The 20,130-nt window shown below is 46.3% G+C and overlaps 1 protein-coding gene across 23 annotated transcripts in view; it reads left to right on the forward strand.

Moving 5' to 3' along the window:
* SEC31A (SEC31 homolog A, COPII coat complex component) overlaps window positions 1-12,277 on the forward strand; it is an 88,796-nt gene extending 76,519 nt beyond the window's left edge. For all 23 annotated transcript variants that reach the window (XM_062198576.1, XM_062198578.1, XM_062198579.1 and 20 more), the window contains 5 exons: window positions 369-427; window positions 1,489-1,752; window positions 7,564-7,683; window positions 10,102-10,173; window positions 11,690-12,277. In XM_062198576.1, coding sequence (XP_062054560.1) covers window positions 369-427; window positions 1,489-1,752; window positions 7,564-7,683; window positions 10,102-10,173; window positions 11,690-11,869 — 695 coding nt within the window. In that variant the 3' untranslated portion in view covers window positions 11,870-12,277. The remainder of the gene's footprint in view (window positions 1-368; window positions 428-1,488; window positions 1,753-7,563; window positions 7,684-10,101; window positions 10,174-11,689) is intronic.
* The last annotated feature ends 7,853 nt before the right edge of the window (window positions 12,278-20,130 follow it).

Raw genomic sequence — 20,130 nt, forward strand, 5'->3', positions numbered from 1 at the left:
AGGCAGATAAAGTTTATTTATTTAGGTGTGTTGAATGTATCAGAACCTTTTTTTTTTTTTTAAAGCAGACTGGAGTGATATCTTTTTTTCCTTATTGGGAGATAATAGTAAACTGCTCTTTGGAGGCTAACAGCATCACCATCCATAAATTAGCACTTCAAGTGGAAATAGTGAAAAGGAATCTTTTCTACTCAGCCACTGTGAGTGTTAGAGGTATGAGTTTAAGACTACAGGGCTCTTCTAGTGATCCTTGCAAGCCAGTTGGTAAAAGCTTTATGAGATTATCTCAGAGTAAAGTAAAATGGATTCAATTTCATTTTCTTCCTTTCAGAATTCTAAAGGAAAATGTCCTCTGTTGTCTGTTATAGGTCCTCAGAATGGTTGGAATGATCCTCCAGCTTTGAACAGAGTACCCAAGAAAAAGAAGGTACTAGGAAAAGATGTCCATCCTGTGGCCCACAGATGTTATGTAATCACGTAGCCACTCGGAGCACACCACACTTCACTGATGCTTTCAGAGGCAAAGCTCACGGACTGATGTATTTAGGAAGTTATCTCAGCGTGCTGCTTGGAATCCACGGAGGGACGGGAAGAAAGCAGAACGCAGTGTCCTCAGAACCTAGCTCTAGTGATAGTGGCACAAATCGAAGCCCTTTTAGAAGGCAAGGTGTCCATTCCCAGCAGGCCTCTTTGCAAAAGTAGGAAACAAAACTTCAGGCTTCTGAAATGATATTTTTGGGAGGAGTTACTTGGTTTAGGGGTTCCAACAGTAATCGTGAATTGGTAATGATATACTGGCTTTTTGTCTAACTGTGTAATTTGAATGAAGAAGTAGCCTTGTAGCTAAGCATTGTTCAGTTGTCAATAACTGCTCAGAGCTGTTAGAGCACAAAATAAGATTTTTCTTTCCTTCTTTCTTCCCATGCCATGCTCTACTTTTTTTTTTTTTTTATCATTCCTGAGTAACTCCTCCCCCCTCAATATAGTAATGAGGACATAATAACATAAAATTGGCAGACATTAAGTGCTCAAAGAAACCTAAAATATGGATTAGTAGTAATCATAAACTTGATCAACTACTTACAGTCATAGAATTGCCAAATATTGCCCATTTAGTGGTCTAGGAAAGGGGTATTCCATCCTGATCACATTAAACTCACACAGTGCGGCACACATGATTCCAGTGTTTCTAAATATAATTCTCCAGACTGGACGTCCTCTTTCAGAAACGACATGGCCTTGGCTTCCCTTTAGTGGGGCTCAGTATGCAAGGGCCAGGGGAGATGAAGAGGCTTGAACTCCCCACCCACTTTAGCCACATTAACTCTACTTTTATTTATCCCAGAATTCTGCTTAAAACTTCGGTTGACTATTGTTAAAAATTTTTTTAAAACAAGGAATAATCTAGTTCTCTTATTTAGAGCTGAGGCAATACTGCTGTTGTTTTTCTCCTTACTCTTGGTGTCCTTTATTTCCATCTTTTCAAAGATGCCTGAAAACTTCACGCCTCCAGTTCCCATCACATCACCAATCATGAACCCTCTGGGTGACCCCCAGTCACAGATGCTGCAGCAACAGCCTCCAGCTCCTGGACCACTGTCGAATCAAGCTTCATTCCCACAGCCACACCTGCCGGGTGGCCAGCCCTACCATGGCATACAGCAGCCTCTTGCGCAAACAAGCATGCCGCCGTCTTTCTCAAAGCCCAATCTCGAAGGCGCCCCAGGGGCTCCTATTGGAAATACTGTCCAGGTAACAGTAAATTTGTGGAAGTGGAATGGGAAGATGACTCTAGTCAAATGTGTTAGCTGTTATCATTATATGTTGTTAATCAATGTCTAAATTTGGTTTCAGTTTAGACAGCCTAAACAAAAAATGGTAACCCCTGTTTTTTAAAGATCATGTATCATGTTTATTACTTTCTTTTTAAATTTAATTTTTTAAGATTTCATTTATTTGAGAGGTAGAGTTACAGCAGAGAGAGGAGAGACAGACAGAAAGGTCCTTCATCTGCTAGTTCACTCCCCAGATGACTGCAACAGCCAGAGCTGGGCTGATCCAAAGCCAGGATCCAGGAGCCTTCCCCAGGTGTCCCACATGGGTAGGCGCAAGGACCCAAGTGCTTAGGCCATCTTTCACTGCCTTCCCAGGCCACAGCAGAGAGCTGGATCAGAAGTGGAACAACCGGGACACGAACCAGCACCCATATGGGATAATGATGCGACAGGGAGAAGCCTAGCCCTTTATGCCACAGAGCCAGCCCTGTTTATTACTTTTCAGTTCGATGGCCATATACAAGCTCTCAAGAAGAGGATTATCTGTCAGTAGCCACAACTTAGAATCTGTTAAAATCTTTCAAAAGGTTTTTTTTTTTGTTTTGAGTTTTTAAAAAATTAATTAATTAATTTGAAAGAGTTGTAGAGAGGCAGAGGCAAAGAGAGAGAGATTGAGGTCTTCCATCTGCTGGTTCACTCCCCAGATGGCCTCAATGGCCAGAGCTGGGCTGATCCGAAGCCAGGAGCCAGGACCTTCTTCTGGATCTCCCATGTGGGTGCAGGGCCATCTTCTACTGCTTTCTCAGGCCATAGCAGAGAGCTGGATTGGAAATGGAGCAGCCGTGTCTAGAATCAGTGCCTATATGGGATACTGGCATTGCAGGCAGTGGCTTTACTCCCTGTGTCACAGCGCTGGCACCAAGGTTTTTTTCTTTATAAAATAAAATGTAACGAGTTGTATCTTTTCATATGGATATAGCCTCTCTTTAGAGGTACACATACTTGGTTTTCACATAGAAAGGTAGTTGGCTAAGTCCTAGATATTAAAAGTCTAACGCATTTCCATATAACTGACTTAGAGGTACAAAGATAAGTATTTTTACCTGTTCATGTAAAGTAAGGAGCTTGGATCAAAGTTAATGTAAGATTAAGCAACGTCCTGGCCAAGTGAAAAACTAGTTCTGTTTTTCTCTTTGACTCACCGAATTCAGATTTGTCAATTTTGTATCCCTTTCACAGGAGTATGCTTTACTGTTAAGAGGTGGTTATGCCTAGGGAATTTTTTTTTCTTTTTTTTGAGTGGAGAGAGAGAGACAGAGAGAAAGGTCTTCCTTTTTGCCGCTGGTTCACCCTCCAATGGCCGCTGCGGCCGGCGCATCTCGCTGATCCGAAGCCAGGAGCCAGGTGCTTCTCCTGGTCTCCCATGCGGGTGCAGGGCCCAAGGACTTGGGCCATCCTCCACTGCCTTCCTGGGCCATAGCAGAGAGCTGGCCTGGAAGAGGGGCAACTGGGATAGAATCCGGTGCCCCGACCGGGACTAGAACCCGGTGTGCCGGCGCCGCAAGGCAGAGGATTAGCCTGTTAAGCCACGGCGCCGGCCGGGAATTTTTTTTTTTTTCAAAGATTTGTTTATTTGAAAGACAGAGAGGCCTTCCACCCACTGATCCACTCCCCAGATGGCTGCGCTGGCTGGGGCTGGGCCAGGCTGGAGCCAGGAGCATCTTCCAGGTCTCTCACATGGGTGCAGAGCCCTAAGCACTTGGGCTACCTTCCACTGCTTTCCCAGGCGCATTATCAGGGAGCTTGATCGCAAGTGAAGCAGCCAGGACTCAAACTGGCACCCACATGGGATACTGGCACTGCAGGTAGCTGCTTTACCCGCTGTGCCACAGCACCCGCCGTACCCAGGAAATTTTAGATATTAAAATTGAATTATAGAAACACATCCTAGGGTGGGCATTGTGGCATACTAAGTTAAGCCACCTCTCAGGATAACCACATCTCATATCACAGTGTTTGCTTCAAGCCCTAGGTACTCTGCTTCTGATCTAGATTCCTGCTAAGGTACCTAGAAGGCAGTAGGTGATGCCTCAAATGCTTGAATTCCTGTCACTAGGAAACCCCTATGGAATTATTGGCTCCTGACTTTGGCCTGGCGAAGCTATTGCAGGCATGTGGTAAAGTGAACCAGTGGATGGGGATCTGTCTGTCTTGCCCTCTCACTCTCTCAGTGCTGCCTTTCAAATAAATAAGTAAATCAAAAACACACATACACGCACATATTGTGGTGAAGGTTAGAAGACTTTCTTCTTTCCACAAAAATAGAAATTATAAAGTTTTTTGGTGCAATTTTTTTTATTATTGTTTGTTTCCTTTCTGATTCAAGTCTGTTGTTTTGGGAGGCTCCCCAGCAGTTCTCTTTTGGTTAGACCTGGGTTCTTATGCTGTGCTCTTCTAGACCAGATCCTCAGTTACCATGGAAGTTTGACATATTTGGGCGAAATCCATAACATTCAGCCAGGCCCTGAATCCAGCTTCCTGCCTCTATGGATGGCTCAGGCACCTGAGCCTCAACATGTCCAAACTCTAATTTATACTCTTCTTCCCAAACCAGTGTCATTGTCTCCTGTTTCATTTCTGTTGAATCTAGCAAAAACAAAACAAAACAAAACAAAAAAACTAGGAATCAGAATCTGTTTTTCCTTTAACCTCTATTTCAGAACTACTCCCCAGTCTTATTGATACTACTATAAAATATTTCTTGAATCTCTTCTCTACATTTCCACTCAGGTCCATGCTGCCTTCATCTCTGATCTTCACCAGGGTAGGAGCCTCCTAATTGGTTTGATCCATTTTTTTTAAGTTGTATTTATTTATTTGAAAACCAGGGTGATGGGGTGGAGAGAGAGCCAGAGACATCTTTCATCACACTGGTTTATTCCCTAAGGGCCTACAACAGTGGGGCTCTGCCCGGTCAAAGTCAGGAGCCAGGGAGTTGATGCTGTGGCGCAGTGGGCTAAGCTTCCACCTGTGGTGCCGGCATCCTGTACAGGCCCTGGTTCAAGTCCCAGCTGCTCCTCTTCGCATCCAGCTCTCTGGTGTAGCCTGGGAAAGTAGTGGAAGATGGCCCAAGTGCTTGGGCCCCTGCACTCATGTGGGGGACCTAGAGGAAGCTCCTGGCTCCTAGCTTTGGATCAACCCAGCTCTGGCCATTGCAGCCATCTGGGGAGTGAACCAGTAGATGGAAGACCTTTCTCTCTGTCTCTCCCTCTGCCTGTCTGTAACTCTACTTCTCAAATAAATAAAATCTTAAAAAAAAAAAAAAGTGTCAGGACCCAGTAACTCTGTTCACATCTCATACATGGATGGCAGAGGTCCAGGTAATTGGACCATCATCCACTGCTTTCCTAGGCACATTATCAGGAAGCTGGATCAGAAGGAGAGTAGGGGCAGGCGCTGTGGCGTAGTGGGTAAAGCCACCACCTGCAGTGCCAGCATCCCATATGGGCACCAGTTCTAGTCCCGGCTGCTCCTCTTCTGATCCAGCTCTCTGCTATGGCCAGGGAAAGCAGTAGAAGAGGGCCCAAGTCCTTGGGCCCCTGCACCTGCATGGGAAACCCAGAAGAGGCTCCTGGCTTCGGATTGGCGCAGTTTCTGCCGTTGAAGCCATTTGGGGAATGAACCAGTGGATGGAAGACCTCTCCCTCTTTCTGCCTCTGCTTCTCTCTCTATGTAACTCTGACTTTCAAATAAAATAAATAAATCTTTTTAAAAAGGGGGGTGGGGTGGGGAGTAGCTGGGACCCAAACCAGCATGCTGATACGGAATGCAAGTGTCCCAAGCAGCAGCTTAAGCTGCACCACCATGCCTGCTCCTCCTTTGATCTATTTCTGCTTTATTCTTGTCTCCTCCTGGCTTAAAACATTACAACCTCCCATTGTTCTCAGGATAAAGGCCAGAATATTTTTTTAAAGGATTATTTTATTTACTTGAAAGACAGAGTTACAGAAGAGGTAGAGATAGAGAGAGGGCTTCCATCCGCTGGTTCATTCCCCAGATGGCCGTAAAGGCCGGAGCTGAGCCGATCCAAAGCCAGGAGCCAGGAGCTTCTTCCTGCCTCCCACGCGGGTGCAGGGGCCCAAGCATCCTCCACTGCTATCCCAGGCCATAGCAGAGAGCTGGATTGGAAGAGGAGCAGCTGGGACTTGAACTCGAACCAGTGCCCATATGGGATGCCGGCGCTTCAGGCCAGGGTGTTAACCCGCTGCGCCACAGCGCCGAAAGGCCAGAATATTTAACCTAGCCTGGAAGGCCTCAATTTACACTCCTGCTTTCACTCCCTGTTCCAGCCCCCTGCCCCTTGTGTTCCTCTGGGCTCGTGCTCGTGCTCCCTCCTTTGCACATGCTTTGCCTCCTGTTTATTGGGCTTTTCCTTCCCCACTTAACTGGTTAACTCTTACTTATCCTGCAGACATAATTTCTGGAAGAGAACTCCCGTGCTTTCGATCAAATCCCAGTTATGGTGTTTTTGGTTTCACTGTGTGTTAATTTACCACTGCTGCTGTTTTGACATTTTTAAACTTTCTTTCTCTTCCATTAGCTTGTAAATTCCTGGGGGCCTCAGATAATTTCTATATTGGCTTACCAATATGTAGCCAGTGTCTGGTACATGATAGCCTCCCCCCCCCTTTTTTTTTTTGCATGAATGAAAGAATAAACTAATAAGTGAAAACTTAAAAAACTTAAATATTCCCTTTTTTGTCCACGTGTACACTCAGCAACACCATGGTGTCCTCTCTCTTCTGTCTTAAACTTAGGCTTATTAATCTTTCAGTTTTGAAAATTACTCAGTCAACAAGCAGGGGCTGGCATTGTGGCATAGTGGGTTAAACTGCTGCGTATGATGCCAGCACCCCATGAGTGTTGATTTGAGTCCTGGTTGCTCCATTTCCAGTCCAGCTCCCTGCTAATGCACCTAGGGAAGCAGCAGAAGGTGACCAAGTACTTTGGTCCCTGCACCCATGTGGGAGACCTGTATGGGTTCCAGTCTCCTGGTGTTGGCTTGGCCCAGCTCTGGCTATTGGGGAGTCAACCAGTGGATGGGAGACTGTCTCTCTCTCTCTCTGTCTCTCTCTCTCTCTCTGTGTGTGTAACTCTGTCTTAAAAAATAAATAAAATAAATCTTAAAAAACTGAAAAGACACCAAGCAGAGCAAGCAGCCACTCTACCCAGGTATTTTCCAATGCCTTGTTTTTTTATTTTTATAAGATGTACTTATTTATTTGAAAGGCAGAGTTACAGAGACAGAGAGAGAGGTCTTCCACCCGTTGGTTCACTCCCCAGATGGCCACAACAGCCAGAACTGCACTGATCTGAAGCCAGGAGCCAGAACCTTCCTCTAGGTCTCCCACTCAGGAGCAGGGGCCCAAGTACTTGGGTCATCTTCCACTGCTTTCCCGGCAATGCCTTGTTTTTACTTCCTGTTGGCATAGGTTTACTTCCATCAGTTCTATACAGTAATGTGGCCAGCAAATGTTTCCTAATTAGTTACTTATTTTGTATCCCATCCTGGAAATGTAAGCTGTAGGAAGAGTGCTTATTCTTCATACTGTGTATCTGGATTTCACTTTTCTTATCTCAACTGGTCCCACATGTTAAATTTCCATCTGATTTTGAATAGGCCTGTCTACAGGTTCTTGATTTTTTTATCTCATTGCTTCAGATTCTTGCATATAAGTTACAAGCTACCTTCTGGTCATTTCTGATTATTTTACGATAATTTTTCCAGCATGTGCAGTCTTTGCCAACAGAAAAAATCACCAAGAAACCTATTCCTGATGAGCACCTCATTCTGAAGACCACATTTGAGGATCTTATTCAGCGCTGTCTCTCTTCGGCCACAGATCCTGTATGTATCTTTTATTTTGCTTAATTAAAATAATCCTTTATGGGACCCTTCTCCAATTGCTGCTTAAAGTCTTACAAGATTTGTTTCTTAGAAGTTTGTACGAAAGTACCAAATCCAGCACTTAATATAGTTTGCATTAGGGAAGCATATTTAATTTTCTTCTATATTTATAAACACCTAGTCCTCGCAGTAACCCCATGATGGGCAGATTTGTGGATTTTATTTTATAGCTGAGGCAGTTACAGCAGAGAGCAGGCACGTCACTCCTGCAGTCAGAGCCGGCAGTGGGCCCCAGGCAGTCCCACGGCAGGACGCACGCTCGCAGCCAGCGAGCTGCACAGCGTCTCTGCAGCAGCCCTCCCCGGGCACATGAGTGAAACATCATGGTGGTATGCAGGAAGCTCAGGTTGCGATTCTTTTTTGAGCTTATGTTGAGCTTTTAAAAGTTGATAATTACCTAACTTTGCAAAAATCTTAAAGCTCATTAAATGCTTTCGATATTCCTAGTAAAAGCAACTGATTTTACTTCATGTACTTCGAGGATGCCTGTGTTTTGGCAACAACAAAAATTCCACAGAGACAGTCATGTTCTAAATGAAGTTTTGTTTTCTGCCAACAAACATTGAATATATTTCTTCAGCCATTGGCCACTTGTCTGCTTGAAACAAACAGCTTCTGCAATTTGTTGTTTGGTCAGACATTGAGTATTACTAGGTGCAGCCTTCTGCTAGTCTTGTAAGGAGGAATTCCCTGCACTGAGGGCATCAGAGAGTGGGGAGTTCACTGCTGGCATTCTGGGAGTGCTGGAAAGACTTCCCCCGAGAATCAGCATTGCTCCCTCCCTGGCACAGGGTCTCTGCTCAGATGTCCCAGTGGCTACCAGTCTTTCTTGACTACTCCTAGCCCCCAACGCGATAGCCCCCTTACCCTATTAACTTTTCTTCTTAGCACTTACCATCTGGCATACAACGTATCGATTATGTAGTTCCCGCCCCAGCCCCCAGTCCACAGAACATCGCCTCCATGGCACATAAGACTTAGTCCCTGGCATGCACATACTAGACATCCATAACTACTGAAAAAATATGTCACCTGCAAGACTGTTCTGTAATGTAGATCATGAGGTTAAACACATTATAATTTTGTTTATTTTTAATTATTTATTTGAAAGGGACAGAGGCAAAGAGAGGAATGTTCTATCTCTAAATGCCTACAGCAGCCAGACTGAAGCCAGGGACCAGTAACTCATTCTCCCATGGGTGGCAGGAACCCAAGTACTTGAACCATTCCAGAAGGAAGCTGCATTGGAAGCAGAGCTGGAACTTGAATCCAGGGACTCCATCCCAGGGACTTGCATCCCAAGCAGTGTCTTAACTCCTGCACCAAACGCTCGCTCCCATTGTAACCTAAAACCTTTAATTTTAGTTTTAGAATAGTTTCTCTCCTTATACTTGCAGTATAAGGATGGGGGTAGAGTGGGAAGGGAACTCCTCAGTTAAAGAACTTATTTCACTACTCTCCTCTTAGTAATCTTAAATTGCCAGAGATATTATTTTTCCCTTGGTGCTTTAAAGGCTCAGAAGGAGACAGAATTAAACATGTCAAGTGTGACTAAGTGTATAAGTAGTATTTTGAAAGCTGAACAACGATTTCACAGGCCAGTATAGTGGAGCAGCTGGTTAAGCCACTGATTGGAACTCCTGTGTGCCATATCGAGGTGGCTGGTACTAGTCCAATTACTCCACTTCCAATCCAGCTTCCTTTAATGGACGTCGGAGACAGCAGGTGATGTGCAAGTACTTGAGTCCCTGTCATCCACCTGGGAGATCTGGATGGATTTGCTGGTTCCTGGCTTCAGCCTGACCCATCCCTAGCTGTTGTGGGCATTTAGAGAGTGAATTAATGGCTGGATAGTAATTCTCTCTCCCTTCTTCCCCGCCACCCCTTCCCCCCTCTCCCTCTTTCTCTCTGCCTTCCTGTCACTGTGTCTTCCAGACAAATACATGCATACATACACTCAAAATGTGTATGACTCCACAGTTCGCCCATTTCCCTTTTAGCACCCACTGTCCACACTGGCAGCCTTAGAGCTCTTCTGTGGAACACTGACCCTTGGCTGCTGACCCTGTGAATGTAGCGTGACTGCTCGCGTGCCCACCTGGCCTAGTGAGTCTGCAGTCCCGGGCAGACCAGTCTGTGCCCACTTGGCATACTGGAAGAAGTCCCATCATCCTCCCACCCTTCATGGACTACTGATCTCTGTTCCCACAATCTTCAAGTTTCATAGTTGCCTCCATTTCTTTATAAAATGAAGCTGTTCAGCATTTTGAGGATAAGGTTTAGTGACATAAGATAGGACAGGGTCTTCGGAGAAAAGTTAATATTCAAAATGTAACATCTGTTTTTCTTTTCCTGCAGCAAACCAAGAGGAAGCTAGATGATGCCAGCAAACGTTTGGAGTTTCTATATGATAAACTTAGGGAACAGACAGTAAGTTTGGGGAAAAAAACTTATGGTAATCATATATTCCGAGTTGCTAGTAAAATAAGTGACGTATCACTCTGGCATTTAGAATGCATGGGGCAAAATTGTCAACATTTATAGAATGGGGTTTCCTCTAATATGTAAATCATAAATTTCATTCAGTGGGGGTGAGGGGATAGGGCAGAGAAAGAGAAGTGTGCTCGCACGTGTAGAGCACACTTGGCTTGCTTTGGCCCAAAGATCACTGTCCTTCTGCTATTCATTTTATTTTATTTTATTTTATTTTATTTTTTTATTTTTTATTTTTTGGACAGGCAGAGTGGATAGTGAGAGAGAGAGACAGAGAGAAAGGTCTTCCTTTTGCTGTTGGTTCACCCTCCAATGGCCGCTGCGGCCGGTGCATCACGCTGATCCGAAGCCAGGAGCCAGGTGCTTCTCCTGGTCTCCCATGGGGTGCAGGGCCCAAGCACTTGGGCCATCCTCCACTGCCTTCCCGGGCCATAGCAGAGAGCTGGCCTGGAAGAGGGGCAACTGGGATAGAATCCGGCGCCCCAACTGGGACTAGAACCCGGTGTGCTGGCGCCGCAAGGCGGAGGATTAGCCTGTTAAGCCACGGCGCCGGCCTGCTATTCATTTTAAATAGTCCATAAATTTATTAAGACATCACGGAGCAGGCAGATAGTGGAAATCTGTGATCTTTCTCATGGTCTGAGATGCCTGCTCCTCTTCTGGAATAGCTATTACACAGAGACAGAGCCAGATATAGCCAGAAGATGAGCAGGGTGGTGTGCTATAACTGGAAAAATAGCCAACAGTAAGCACTCTGTCCATGCTCTTGTCCCCTCCTCTCCCTTCCTTTCCTCAGTTGTTTTTGTTTCTTTAATTAGTGAAAGTGCTAAGTAGGAGAGGAAAAAAGACCTGGTACATTACTTTTCTATTTTTGCATTTCCGCATTCCTCTGCCCTGTTCCCCACACCCAGTCCAATCAGATAAAAATAACCATTTCTTTCATGTGAACCAAATCAAAGAAAGTTGCTATCACAGTGGAAGTGGTGTGTTGTTGATGGCCCGATCCAGAATAAAGTCTTTTCTCTAAAGAATGTTATAGAAAGAAAAAACAAAAACAAACAAAAAAACATGGTTTTATGGTTTAAAGAGATGGCAGGGTTATAAAATCAGGCTCTATCTAAAATAATTGGAAAATTAAAGCTGTTAGGCAGGGAGAAATAGTAGTGTGTCAGCTTGGCAGTGGAAATCACACGGCTTTTATATATGCCAGTATCTGGCTGCTTACAATGTGTGATTCATAAATAAGTTCTTTACAGAAATCGTTTGGTCATGGTTCTACTGCATGACTTCACTGTTGCTTGATCCAAGAAAACTATTTCTAGAAATGCTGAATGGTGTAACAATTTTTTTATGTTTATTTCAAGCCCCATTTAAATATCTAGATTTAATGTGTATAGAGGATCTCGTGGGAAATTCTCTATTAATTCTTTCTTCGGGTCTACCTTTATTTCAGCTTTCACCAACAATCATCAACGGTTTACACAACATTGCACGGAGCATCGAAACGCGAAACTACTCGGAAGGATTGACCATCCATACCCACATAGTTAGCACCAGCAACTTCAGTGAGACCTCTGCTTTCATGCCGGTTCTCAAAGTTGTTCTCACCCAGGCCAATAAGCTGGGTGTCTGAAGGGACAGCTTCATTCCCTGCCGATATTGCCATTTTTCCAAAGAAACATAAGTTTTAAAGAAATTGAATGACATGGACCAATCCTCATTAGCATGTTTCCATAGCAGCCAGTGAAGAGCATTTCCATGGTTTCTGCAGCTATACTCACCTTTGATGCTAAAAGCCCTGGTGCCTCCTTTCATTTTAACTTCTTGTTGCCCATTATGATTTTCTTATTCTGCAAATAGTGTATTCCTGGATTACACATAGTATGGTTTTCCAGGTATTCTGATAAATATGGTTTTTAAAACCTCGGTTTAATTTTTAGAAAAATTGCATCTGGTTATGCATAAAGCAGAGTGAAAACTAAATTTCTTTCACGTCCTCTCTACTTCCTCCATGTCAATCAGATTAAAGTATATAATCCCATTTTATGAGTATGTAGTATTTTTTGCAAAACAACTACACACAACTGAGTTTAATCCTCACTCCTTGTGTTGTAGGCCTCACTCTAGTCCTGAGCCAGTAACAATATCTGGAAACTACCAATAAATAGTAATTATGGGAGCGCCTGAACATTTTCATTCTGTAGAATGTATTGAGCTTTTCCCTGTTAAATGGCCTCAGTGTTCAGTTTTAGGTTCATTTCTCTTCATTTTGTAGTTAGAAATTTGTTTGCCTGTTTTTCAAAAATTACCCATGACTTTGAGGTGTAAGCTTAGAAAGACGACTTTAATTCCACGCTACGGCGTAGAAGGTTAAGCCTCTGCATGCAGTGCCAGCAACCCATGTGGGCACCAGTTCAATGTCCAGGCCTGCGCCTCTTCTGTTCCAGCTCTCTGCTACAGCCTGGGAAAGCAGTGGAAGGCGGTGCAAGTCCTTGGGCCCCTGCACCTGCATGGGAGACCTGGAAGAGGCACCTGGCTCCTGGCTTTGGATTGGCCCAGCTGTGGCCTTTGTGCCGTTTGGGGAATGAACCAGTGGATGGAAGACCTTTCTTTCTCCCTCTCTCTCTGTAATTCTACCTCTCAAATACATAAATAAAAACTTTTTAAAAGGAGTAGGGGGGAGGACTTATTTATTTGAGAGGTAGAGTTACAGACAGTGAGAGGGAGAGAGAGAGAGAGAGAAAGGTCTTCCGTCCATTGGTTCACTCCCCAAGTGGCTGCAATGGCCAGAGCTGTGCTGATCCGAAGCCAGGAGCCAGGAGCTTCTTCCAGTCTCCCACACAGGTGCAGGGGCCCAAGGATTTGACCCATCTTCCACTGTTTTCCCAGGCCATAGCAGAGAGCTGGATTGGAAGAGGAGCTACCAGGACTCGAACCGGCGCCCATATGGAATGCTGGCGCAGCAGGCGGAAGATTAACCTGCTGTGTCAGCACGCTGGCCCCTATTTATTTTTTTAAAAAAAGATTTATTGGGGCTGCCACCTCTAGTGCCGGCATCCCATATGGGTGCCGGTTCGAGTCCTGGTTGCTCCACTTCCAATCCAGCTCTCTGCTGTGGCCCGGAAAAGCAGTAAAATATGGCCCAGGACCTTAGTTCCCTGCACCCCTGTGGGTAACCCGAAGAAGCTCCTGGCTCCTGGCTTCGGATTGGCACAGCTTCAGCTGTTGTGGCCAACTGGGGAGTGAAGCATCAGATGGAAGTGTCTCTCTCTCTCTCTCTCTCTCTCTCTCTCTCTCTCTGCCTCTCCTTCTCTCTCTGTGTAACTCTTTCAAATAAATAAATGTTAAAAAAATATATATTTATTTACTTGACCTTAGAGTTACAGAGAGAGAGAAGATTCTTTGATGTACTGGTTCACTCCCTAAGTGGCCATAATGGCCAGGGATGGGCCTGGCCAAAGCCAGGAACCAGGTCTCCCAAATGGGTGGCAGGGACCCTAGCATCTGGGCCGTCTTCCACTGCTTTCCCAGGTGAATTAGTAGGGAGCTCAATTGGAAATGGAGCAGTCAGGACTCGAACCAGCACCCATATGTGATGGCAGTGTCATAGGCAGGGGCTCAACCTGCTGCACTACAACACTGGCCCTCTAATCTGTGGTAAACAAGATGATACCCTGGAGTCTGGAAAGCTAAAATGCTCTACCCAGCGTTGGAAAACTAGAAAATAAGGACTGCAACTACCGTGTAGATGGCTGTGCTGTTCAGGGAGTAAGAGTCTGTCGGACTTTTCTGTCGCTGGAGGGAAGTAGTTTGCCGGAATTTCTCCATTCCCTGTGCTGGGATGTGACAGTCCTTCTTCCCATTTAAAAATTTAACCAACTCAACTTCACAGCTCAGAATAGTTTTACTAAAACAAGGAAGTGCCTTGCACACGTGAGTACTGGATCTCAGGAATGGCGCGTCTGGGCTTGGACACCCTGCTCTGCAGTCCTGCGAGCTTGTAGCATGTACCAGTTCCACTAGGTGACAGCTCGACCTGGCCTGCCCCTGAACCGTGGTGTCCACTCGGGCCTCCATCTGAACGGCCGGTTCCTGGCTTCTAGGAACTTTTCCCACTCAGTGCCCTTATAATTACGTCTGTTCTGTGGCTGCATGTTAACCTTCATGCCACAATGGCATAATTGATTGGCATCACTTTACAAAAAGAAAAATAAAAAAAGTTCTCAGAAGATGAGAAGCAAGATTAGGCGGCAGAGGAGCCCCGGCCAAGCCTGGGATTTCTAGAGGATCAGTGTAGAACCCCAGTTGGTTGCTGACATCTGAGCAGCTGTTGTCTCTTCTTTTTTAATATGACACTGTGATTCTTTCTCTCACTGTGGAGCCCTGTCTTAACGCGGCTCATATCATAGTTTCAGTAAATGAGGTAAAATGAGCTGAACCCCGAATTGTTTTTGTCTCTGAAGTATGAAGATAATAGATTATGTTTAAGAGGAGTTAGCTTTTCTAGAGAAAAGCAAGTATTGAGTTTTCTTTTTCAGGAAATAGAGACAACATTTTGATTTTATAAATGATTCTGTTTTGAATATTTTCAGCTTGGGACCACTTTACCATATATGCCTGAACAGTTCAGGAAGCTGTGTTTAAAGCTATCCTTATGTAAAAGTCTCAGGGACCATACAACCGATTGTTTTTCATTTCGTAAAGTTATGGCTGCTGTGGTATGATTTCATGTGTAGCGACTATCATTCTGCATCCCTCTTCAGTTTTCTTCTGATGTGTTGTCTTCTTACGTTGTTTAAAGCTACGAAGGAACAGGAGGGAAGCTGGTGGGTAGGGCCGGGAGTTGGCTGGGAAACATACTAGGATGTCTGGGGGTGGTGCCCTTGTATGGTACTTCTGGGCCCCCCTTCTTTATATCACCCTATGTGTTGGGCGGGAGGGCTGTACCCTGGTGCCCAGCTTGAGAGTCATTATGGGTAATAGGATATAGCTGGTAGAGGTTGTTCATCTCAGTGGGGGGACAGGGGGCAGGAATAAGTTGGGAACAAGTTGTCCCCCCGTGAGCCTGTATGTTCCTTTGGATTCAGATAATGCCCTTGTATCTGGAGGACAGGAAGATGCAGTGGGTTCCCAGGCTAGCAGATGCACGCTGGTCTTCCGCAGCTGTCTGAAAAAGAGGGAGGATGCCTGGCTACCACAGGGCTCCTGGCCAGGTGGGGTTCGACCAGAAGTGAGCACTGCAGAGGTATCTGTTGGCTCCTCTGCCACAGAGACTTCATTTGGAGCTGCGAGGTTTCAGCAAACAGTGTATGCACATTTACACACACACACACGCGCGCGCGCGCAGGCGTCCCCTCTTCTCTGTTGTCCTTCCACTGTTGGGGGGCAGCAGCCCCAGATGCCTCCAATTCGTCTAGGGGTGTCACATACTGCAGTGGTCAGCATCTTCTGGTTGTCCAGTCAATAAGGATAGGAAGCACTCTGCACAGACCGTGTTAGCTGTGCGATTTGAGGATAAATGGGCAAGTCCTTCAACACAGGTGGTTAACAGAAAACACGATCAGATTGGCATTTTCCCACTCCTGCTACACTTCGTTTCATCTACGTTTCTGTAGCCTTTGTTCTGGGTGCTTGGGCAGCCATTCTCAGGTACATAGATGCCTGAGTGGGGTCAGACTACCTTACTTTCCAGGTGTTTGCCTTTGTTCCCTGCAGAAGGTGTGAGATGTGTAGGTTTTAGAATGGTAAAGGATCTTGAAAAAGCTAAAATATATATATATATATTTTTTTTCGATTAACCACAGTGCATATTTCTTGCATTCTTGATTACCAGAGCTGTGCTGAAGTACTTACTTAGCAAGCCACACTAATGAGTTAGATCTGAAAGACTGAGAATGGCTTCATGCAGACATCATTACTCAGTAATGTCTGAGTTCTTCATTTAACGGAGCTGTACACCTTTCATAGTGGGCTTACAGTGAACAAATGGGAAGCAGTTAGCTGCACAAGTCTTGTGAAATAGAGGGAAACTTCTATTTCAAAAAGATACAGGAGGGGCCAGCACTGTGGCATGGTGGGTAAGGCTGCCGCCTGTGATGCCAGCATCCTATAGGAGCGCGGGTTCACGTCCTGGCTGTTCCACCTCCCCTCCGGCTCCCTACTCATGGCCTGGGAAAAGCAGCAGAGGATGGCCCGGATGAAGCTCCTGGCTCCTGGTTGCAGCCACTTGGAGAGTAAATGAGCAGATGGAAGACCTCTCTGTGTCTCTTTTATAACTCTTTCAAACAAGTAAATCTTTAAAAAAGAAGAAACTGGACTTTTAATTCTTATGTAAAAGGGCTAATGGAACGTGTGTCTGTAACACATGTCTCTGCCGTTCCAAAGAGACTGTCCCCTTTCCCAGCTCTGATGAACAGTGTCCTGGTGCTCTTGGCTTTCTTTACTTCACTAAATACTATGCAATGCTTTGTGCAGGTCATTAGAGACTTCTTGTCTAGTAGATGTGTTTCCAGGTAGGCAACGGAAATCAGTGGGACAGCAATGATAGGGGTAGAGCGGGTTCAAATTTGAGTGGAAAATGAGAGTTCCAGACCGTTTATTCCAAAGAGTAAGAGGCCAGTGAATATAACGTGTCATTTAAGGGCGCCCTCGGTGCTGTTCCGCATGACCCGTAAGTATGCTGTGGTTAGCGACAAAAAGTCTGCAGCCTGCACTTTGACCAATCAAGGAACCACCCCTCTAGGAGGGCTACAAAGGAAGGCAGAGAGGGTGTGGGAGCAGATCTCAGGATTACGGAAAGCGACGGTTTCCTGCAAGCCTAAGAATAATTTCCTTTCCCTCTGACTATATTAGAGGATTTCAAAAAGTTTGTGGAAAAATGTAACTTAAAGATAAGTTTATTATGGTGCCCCAGATTTTGAAATCTGGGCATACCATGGATCTTCAAAGAGGTCACAGAAAACGTGTTGACAAAACTGTTTGGATTTCTTTTTTTTTTTTTTTTGCATCAAAATAAACATACCTTTCAATCCCATTTTCCACAAACATTCTGAGTACCCTTGTGTCACCCAAGAATGATGGCCTTCTCTGACTCTCCTTATTCAATAAAGATTTGGGGGAGAGAACAAGTCGGCTTTAACAGGCTTTCACCTGCAGCTAAGAGTCTCCTTGGACACACTGGAGGTAGCTGACGCCCGCCTGAGCTAAGCACTCGCTGGCTCTTTCCTTAGGTGTCTCCTGCTCAGTCCTAACCACAGCCTTTGTTGTTGTTGTTGTTCGGGGTCTCCTGCCGACTGCCTGGCTGTGCCCAGAGGGGTGAGTACCAGAACTGGCAGGATCAGATAATGCAACCACCCTGGCGTGATCTTAAGATCCACCAGGGAGGCTAGTGCTGTGGCATAGTGGGTAAAGCTGCCACCTGCAGTGCCGGCATCCCAAATAGGTGCCAGTTCGAGTCCCGGCTGCTGCAGTTCTGATCCAGCTCTCTGCTATGGCCTGGGAAAGCAGTAGAAGATGGCTCCTGGCTTCAGATCAGCGCAGCTCCAGCCGTTGCGGCCAGTTGGGGAGTGAACCAGCGGATGGAAGATCTCTCTCTCTCTCTGCCTCTCCTTCTCTCTGTGTGTCTAACTCTGACTTTCAAATATATGAATAAATAAATAAATCTTAAAGAAAAAGACCCACCAGGACCAGAGGGAGTAGTTCCCCAAAGGAAAGATGCAGTTGAGATTAGTTAGGAGGCCAAAACAACCACTTACGTCCTGTAGATGTCGCTGTTTGAGTTACAGAACCAAGGTTCCAGACTGGAGGGAGGCCTGCCTAGAGGAGCAGTCATCTGGGCATCAGTGTACTGGGTTCTAGTGTCTTATTTCCCTCTTGCTGTCAGTCAAAACATGTCACCTCTTCCTGCCTCCATTCCCCCACCTGTAAAAGGAGGGGTAGGGCTAGATTGAGCTCTTAATTTCACTTCTGGCTGTGGAAGGCTCTGATCCATCGACCTTTCCCATGGTCTTCCAAAGGAATCAAAACAAGGTTGGGTAAGCCCCAAAGCTTTGAAGAAGGACAGAAACATCTCGGAGCTGTTTATATCTGGATACCTTCCTCCTTTCGTAGAGTTCATTTGATGCCCAGTCTGGAGGAGGGAAATCAGTGCAGCACTTTCCTTGGCTGAAATGAGCGGGCAGGCATGATGAGAGTTTGTGATGTGAGGCCTGGGGATAAATGCACTTGCCTGGCCTCGAAGTCCTTACGCAGTGTGTCTTCCTGGTGAAGGATACACGTGCCTCGAAAATGACTCTTTGTGCACAGCTGTCACCGGCGTCGCGGACAGCTGCACTGGAGAGGTATGTGGGATACAGTGAACTGGGTCTTCCTCCGGGACTTTCCCGAACTCTGTTTACAAACCCCCCTCTGCGCTGGAGAACCACAGGGGCCCTTGCCTTCTAAGAGCAGCCTGTGGTAAGCGCCACAGCAGGAAGAGAAAGAGGTCATTGAGATGGGAACAATCGCAGCAGCTAACAGGGAGAAGTAAATAAGAACTTCTCTGAGTTTATCTGCCCTTGGATAGCAAAAGAACTATCTTAAAAGCCAATGGGAGCGCGGCGGGGGTGGGGGAGTGGCGAGCTGGAAGAGAACTCAATACTGCCTTTCTTCTGTGGCAATAATAGGCGGTGTTTGTTCATTTCAGAGAGCTGGGACTTGGGAGCAGGGAGAGGAACAGAGCGGGTGGGAGTTTGGGCTGAGGCCTGGTTCCCAGCCAGGTGTCAGTCGGAGGTGGAGGTGATGCCGGTGGAGGTGAGGCTGAGTCCTCCGGGACATCTTAGAGTTTGTGGTGCCTCGCAGATCTGACTTCTGTCTGCCGCCTCTCACTGGCCCGTCTGCTGAGCAGGATGCTGCCTACCAGGGCCCTCCAGAAAGTCGTGGGGAAATGGAATTGAAAGAAGTTCGCTTTACTGCAAAAGATTTTTTTTTTTAAAATGCACTCACAGGTTTTTGGTATGCGTCTTCCAGGAACCTTTGGGAGACCCCTGGTTGTCCGGTCCATGGAGCTGAGTTCAGCACATGGCTGGGGTGGGGGGAGGCTCCACGTCAGTGTGCACTGGCTACGTGGAAAGACACAAAAGGCAGCATGTTGCCACAGGAGGGCCAGTTGTCAGGGCCGGTGTTTGGTGACGCTTCCAGGCCCCAGCTGTTCCACCTCTGATCCAGCTCCCCGCTAACGCACATCCTGGGAAAGCAGCAGGAGATGGCTCAAGTGCCTGAGTCCCTGCCTGGCACATAGGAGACCCGGATGGAGTTCCTGGCTCCTGGCTGCAGCCCGGTCCAGCCTTAGTAGTTGTGGGCATTTAGGGAGTGAACCAGCAGATGGAAGCTATGTCTCGCTGCCTTTCAAGTAAAATGAAAATCAGTCACTCAATGAATAAAAATTTTCAGACAGACAGGTGTGGGTTGGCTTCAGTACGTGCTTGGGATTCCCATAAAGCAGCCTCTCTCGTGTACCTGTGAAGCTTCAGATCTGGCCAAACCTGGGGCCCAGTGGCCCCCTGCCAGATGGCAGCACTGCCCAGTCAAAGGAGCTGGGGGAGGGTCTCCAGCCATGAGGCAGGGGCCTCGGTTAAAGGGGCAGCCTTCGCTTCTCCCCGGGAGCAAGAGAAGCATGGAGCGGAGGGGTCCAGGCCTGCCCTTGTCCCCTGTGTGTGAACTCCAGTGGGGAAGTTTCCCAGTTCATTTCGTTCACCCCCTCTGCTCGCCTGGAACCCGGCCAATGTAAAGCCAGTGCATGGTTCTCTCACGCTGAGAGCGCGAAGATCGTTTGTAGTTGACATTTGTGTCTATGCCCCTCACTTAACAGGCACCCTCCCCACCCCTTTAAATCCACAAGAGCTCAGAGCTCATGCC

Source organism: Lepus europaeus, chromosome 8 (assembly GCF_033115175.1).
Source record: "Lepus europaeus isolate LE1 chromosome 8, mLepTim1.pri, whole genome shotgun sequence".
NCBI classification, from domain to species: domain Eukaryota; kingdom Metazoa; phylum Chordata; class Mammalia; order Lagomorpha; family Leporidae; genus Lepus; species Lepus europaeus.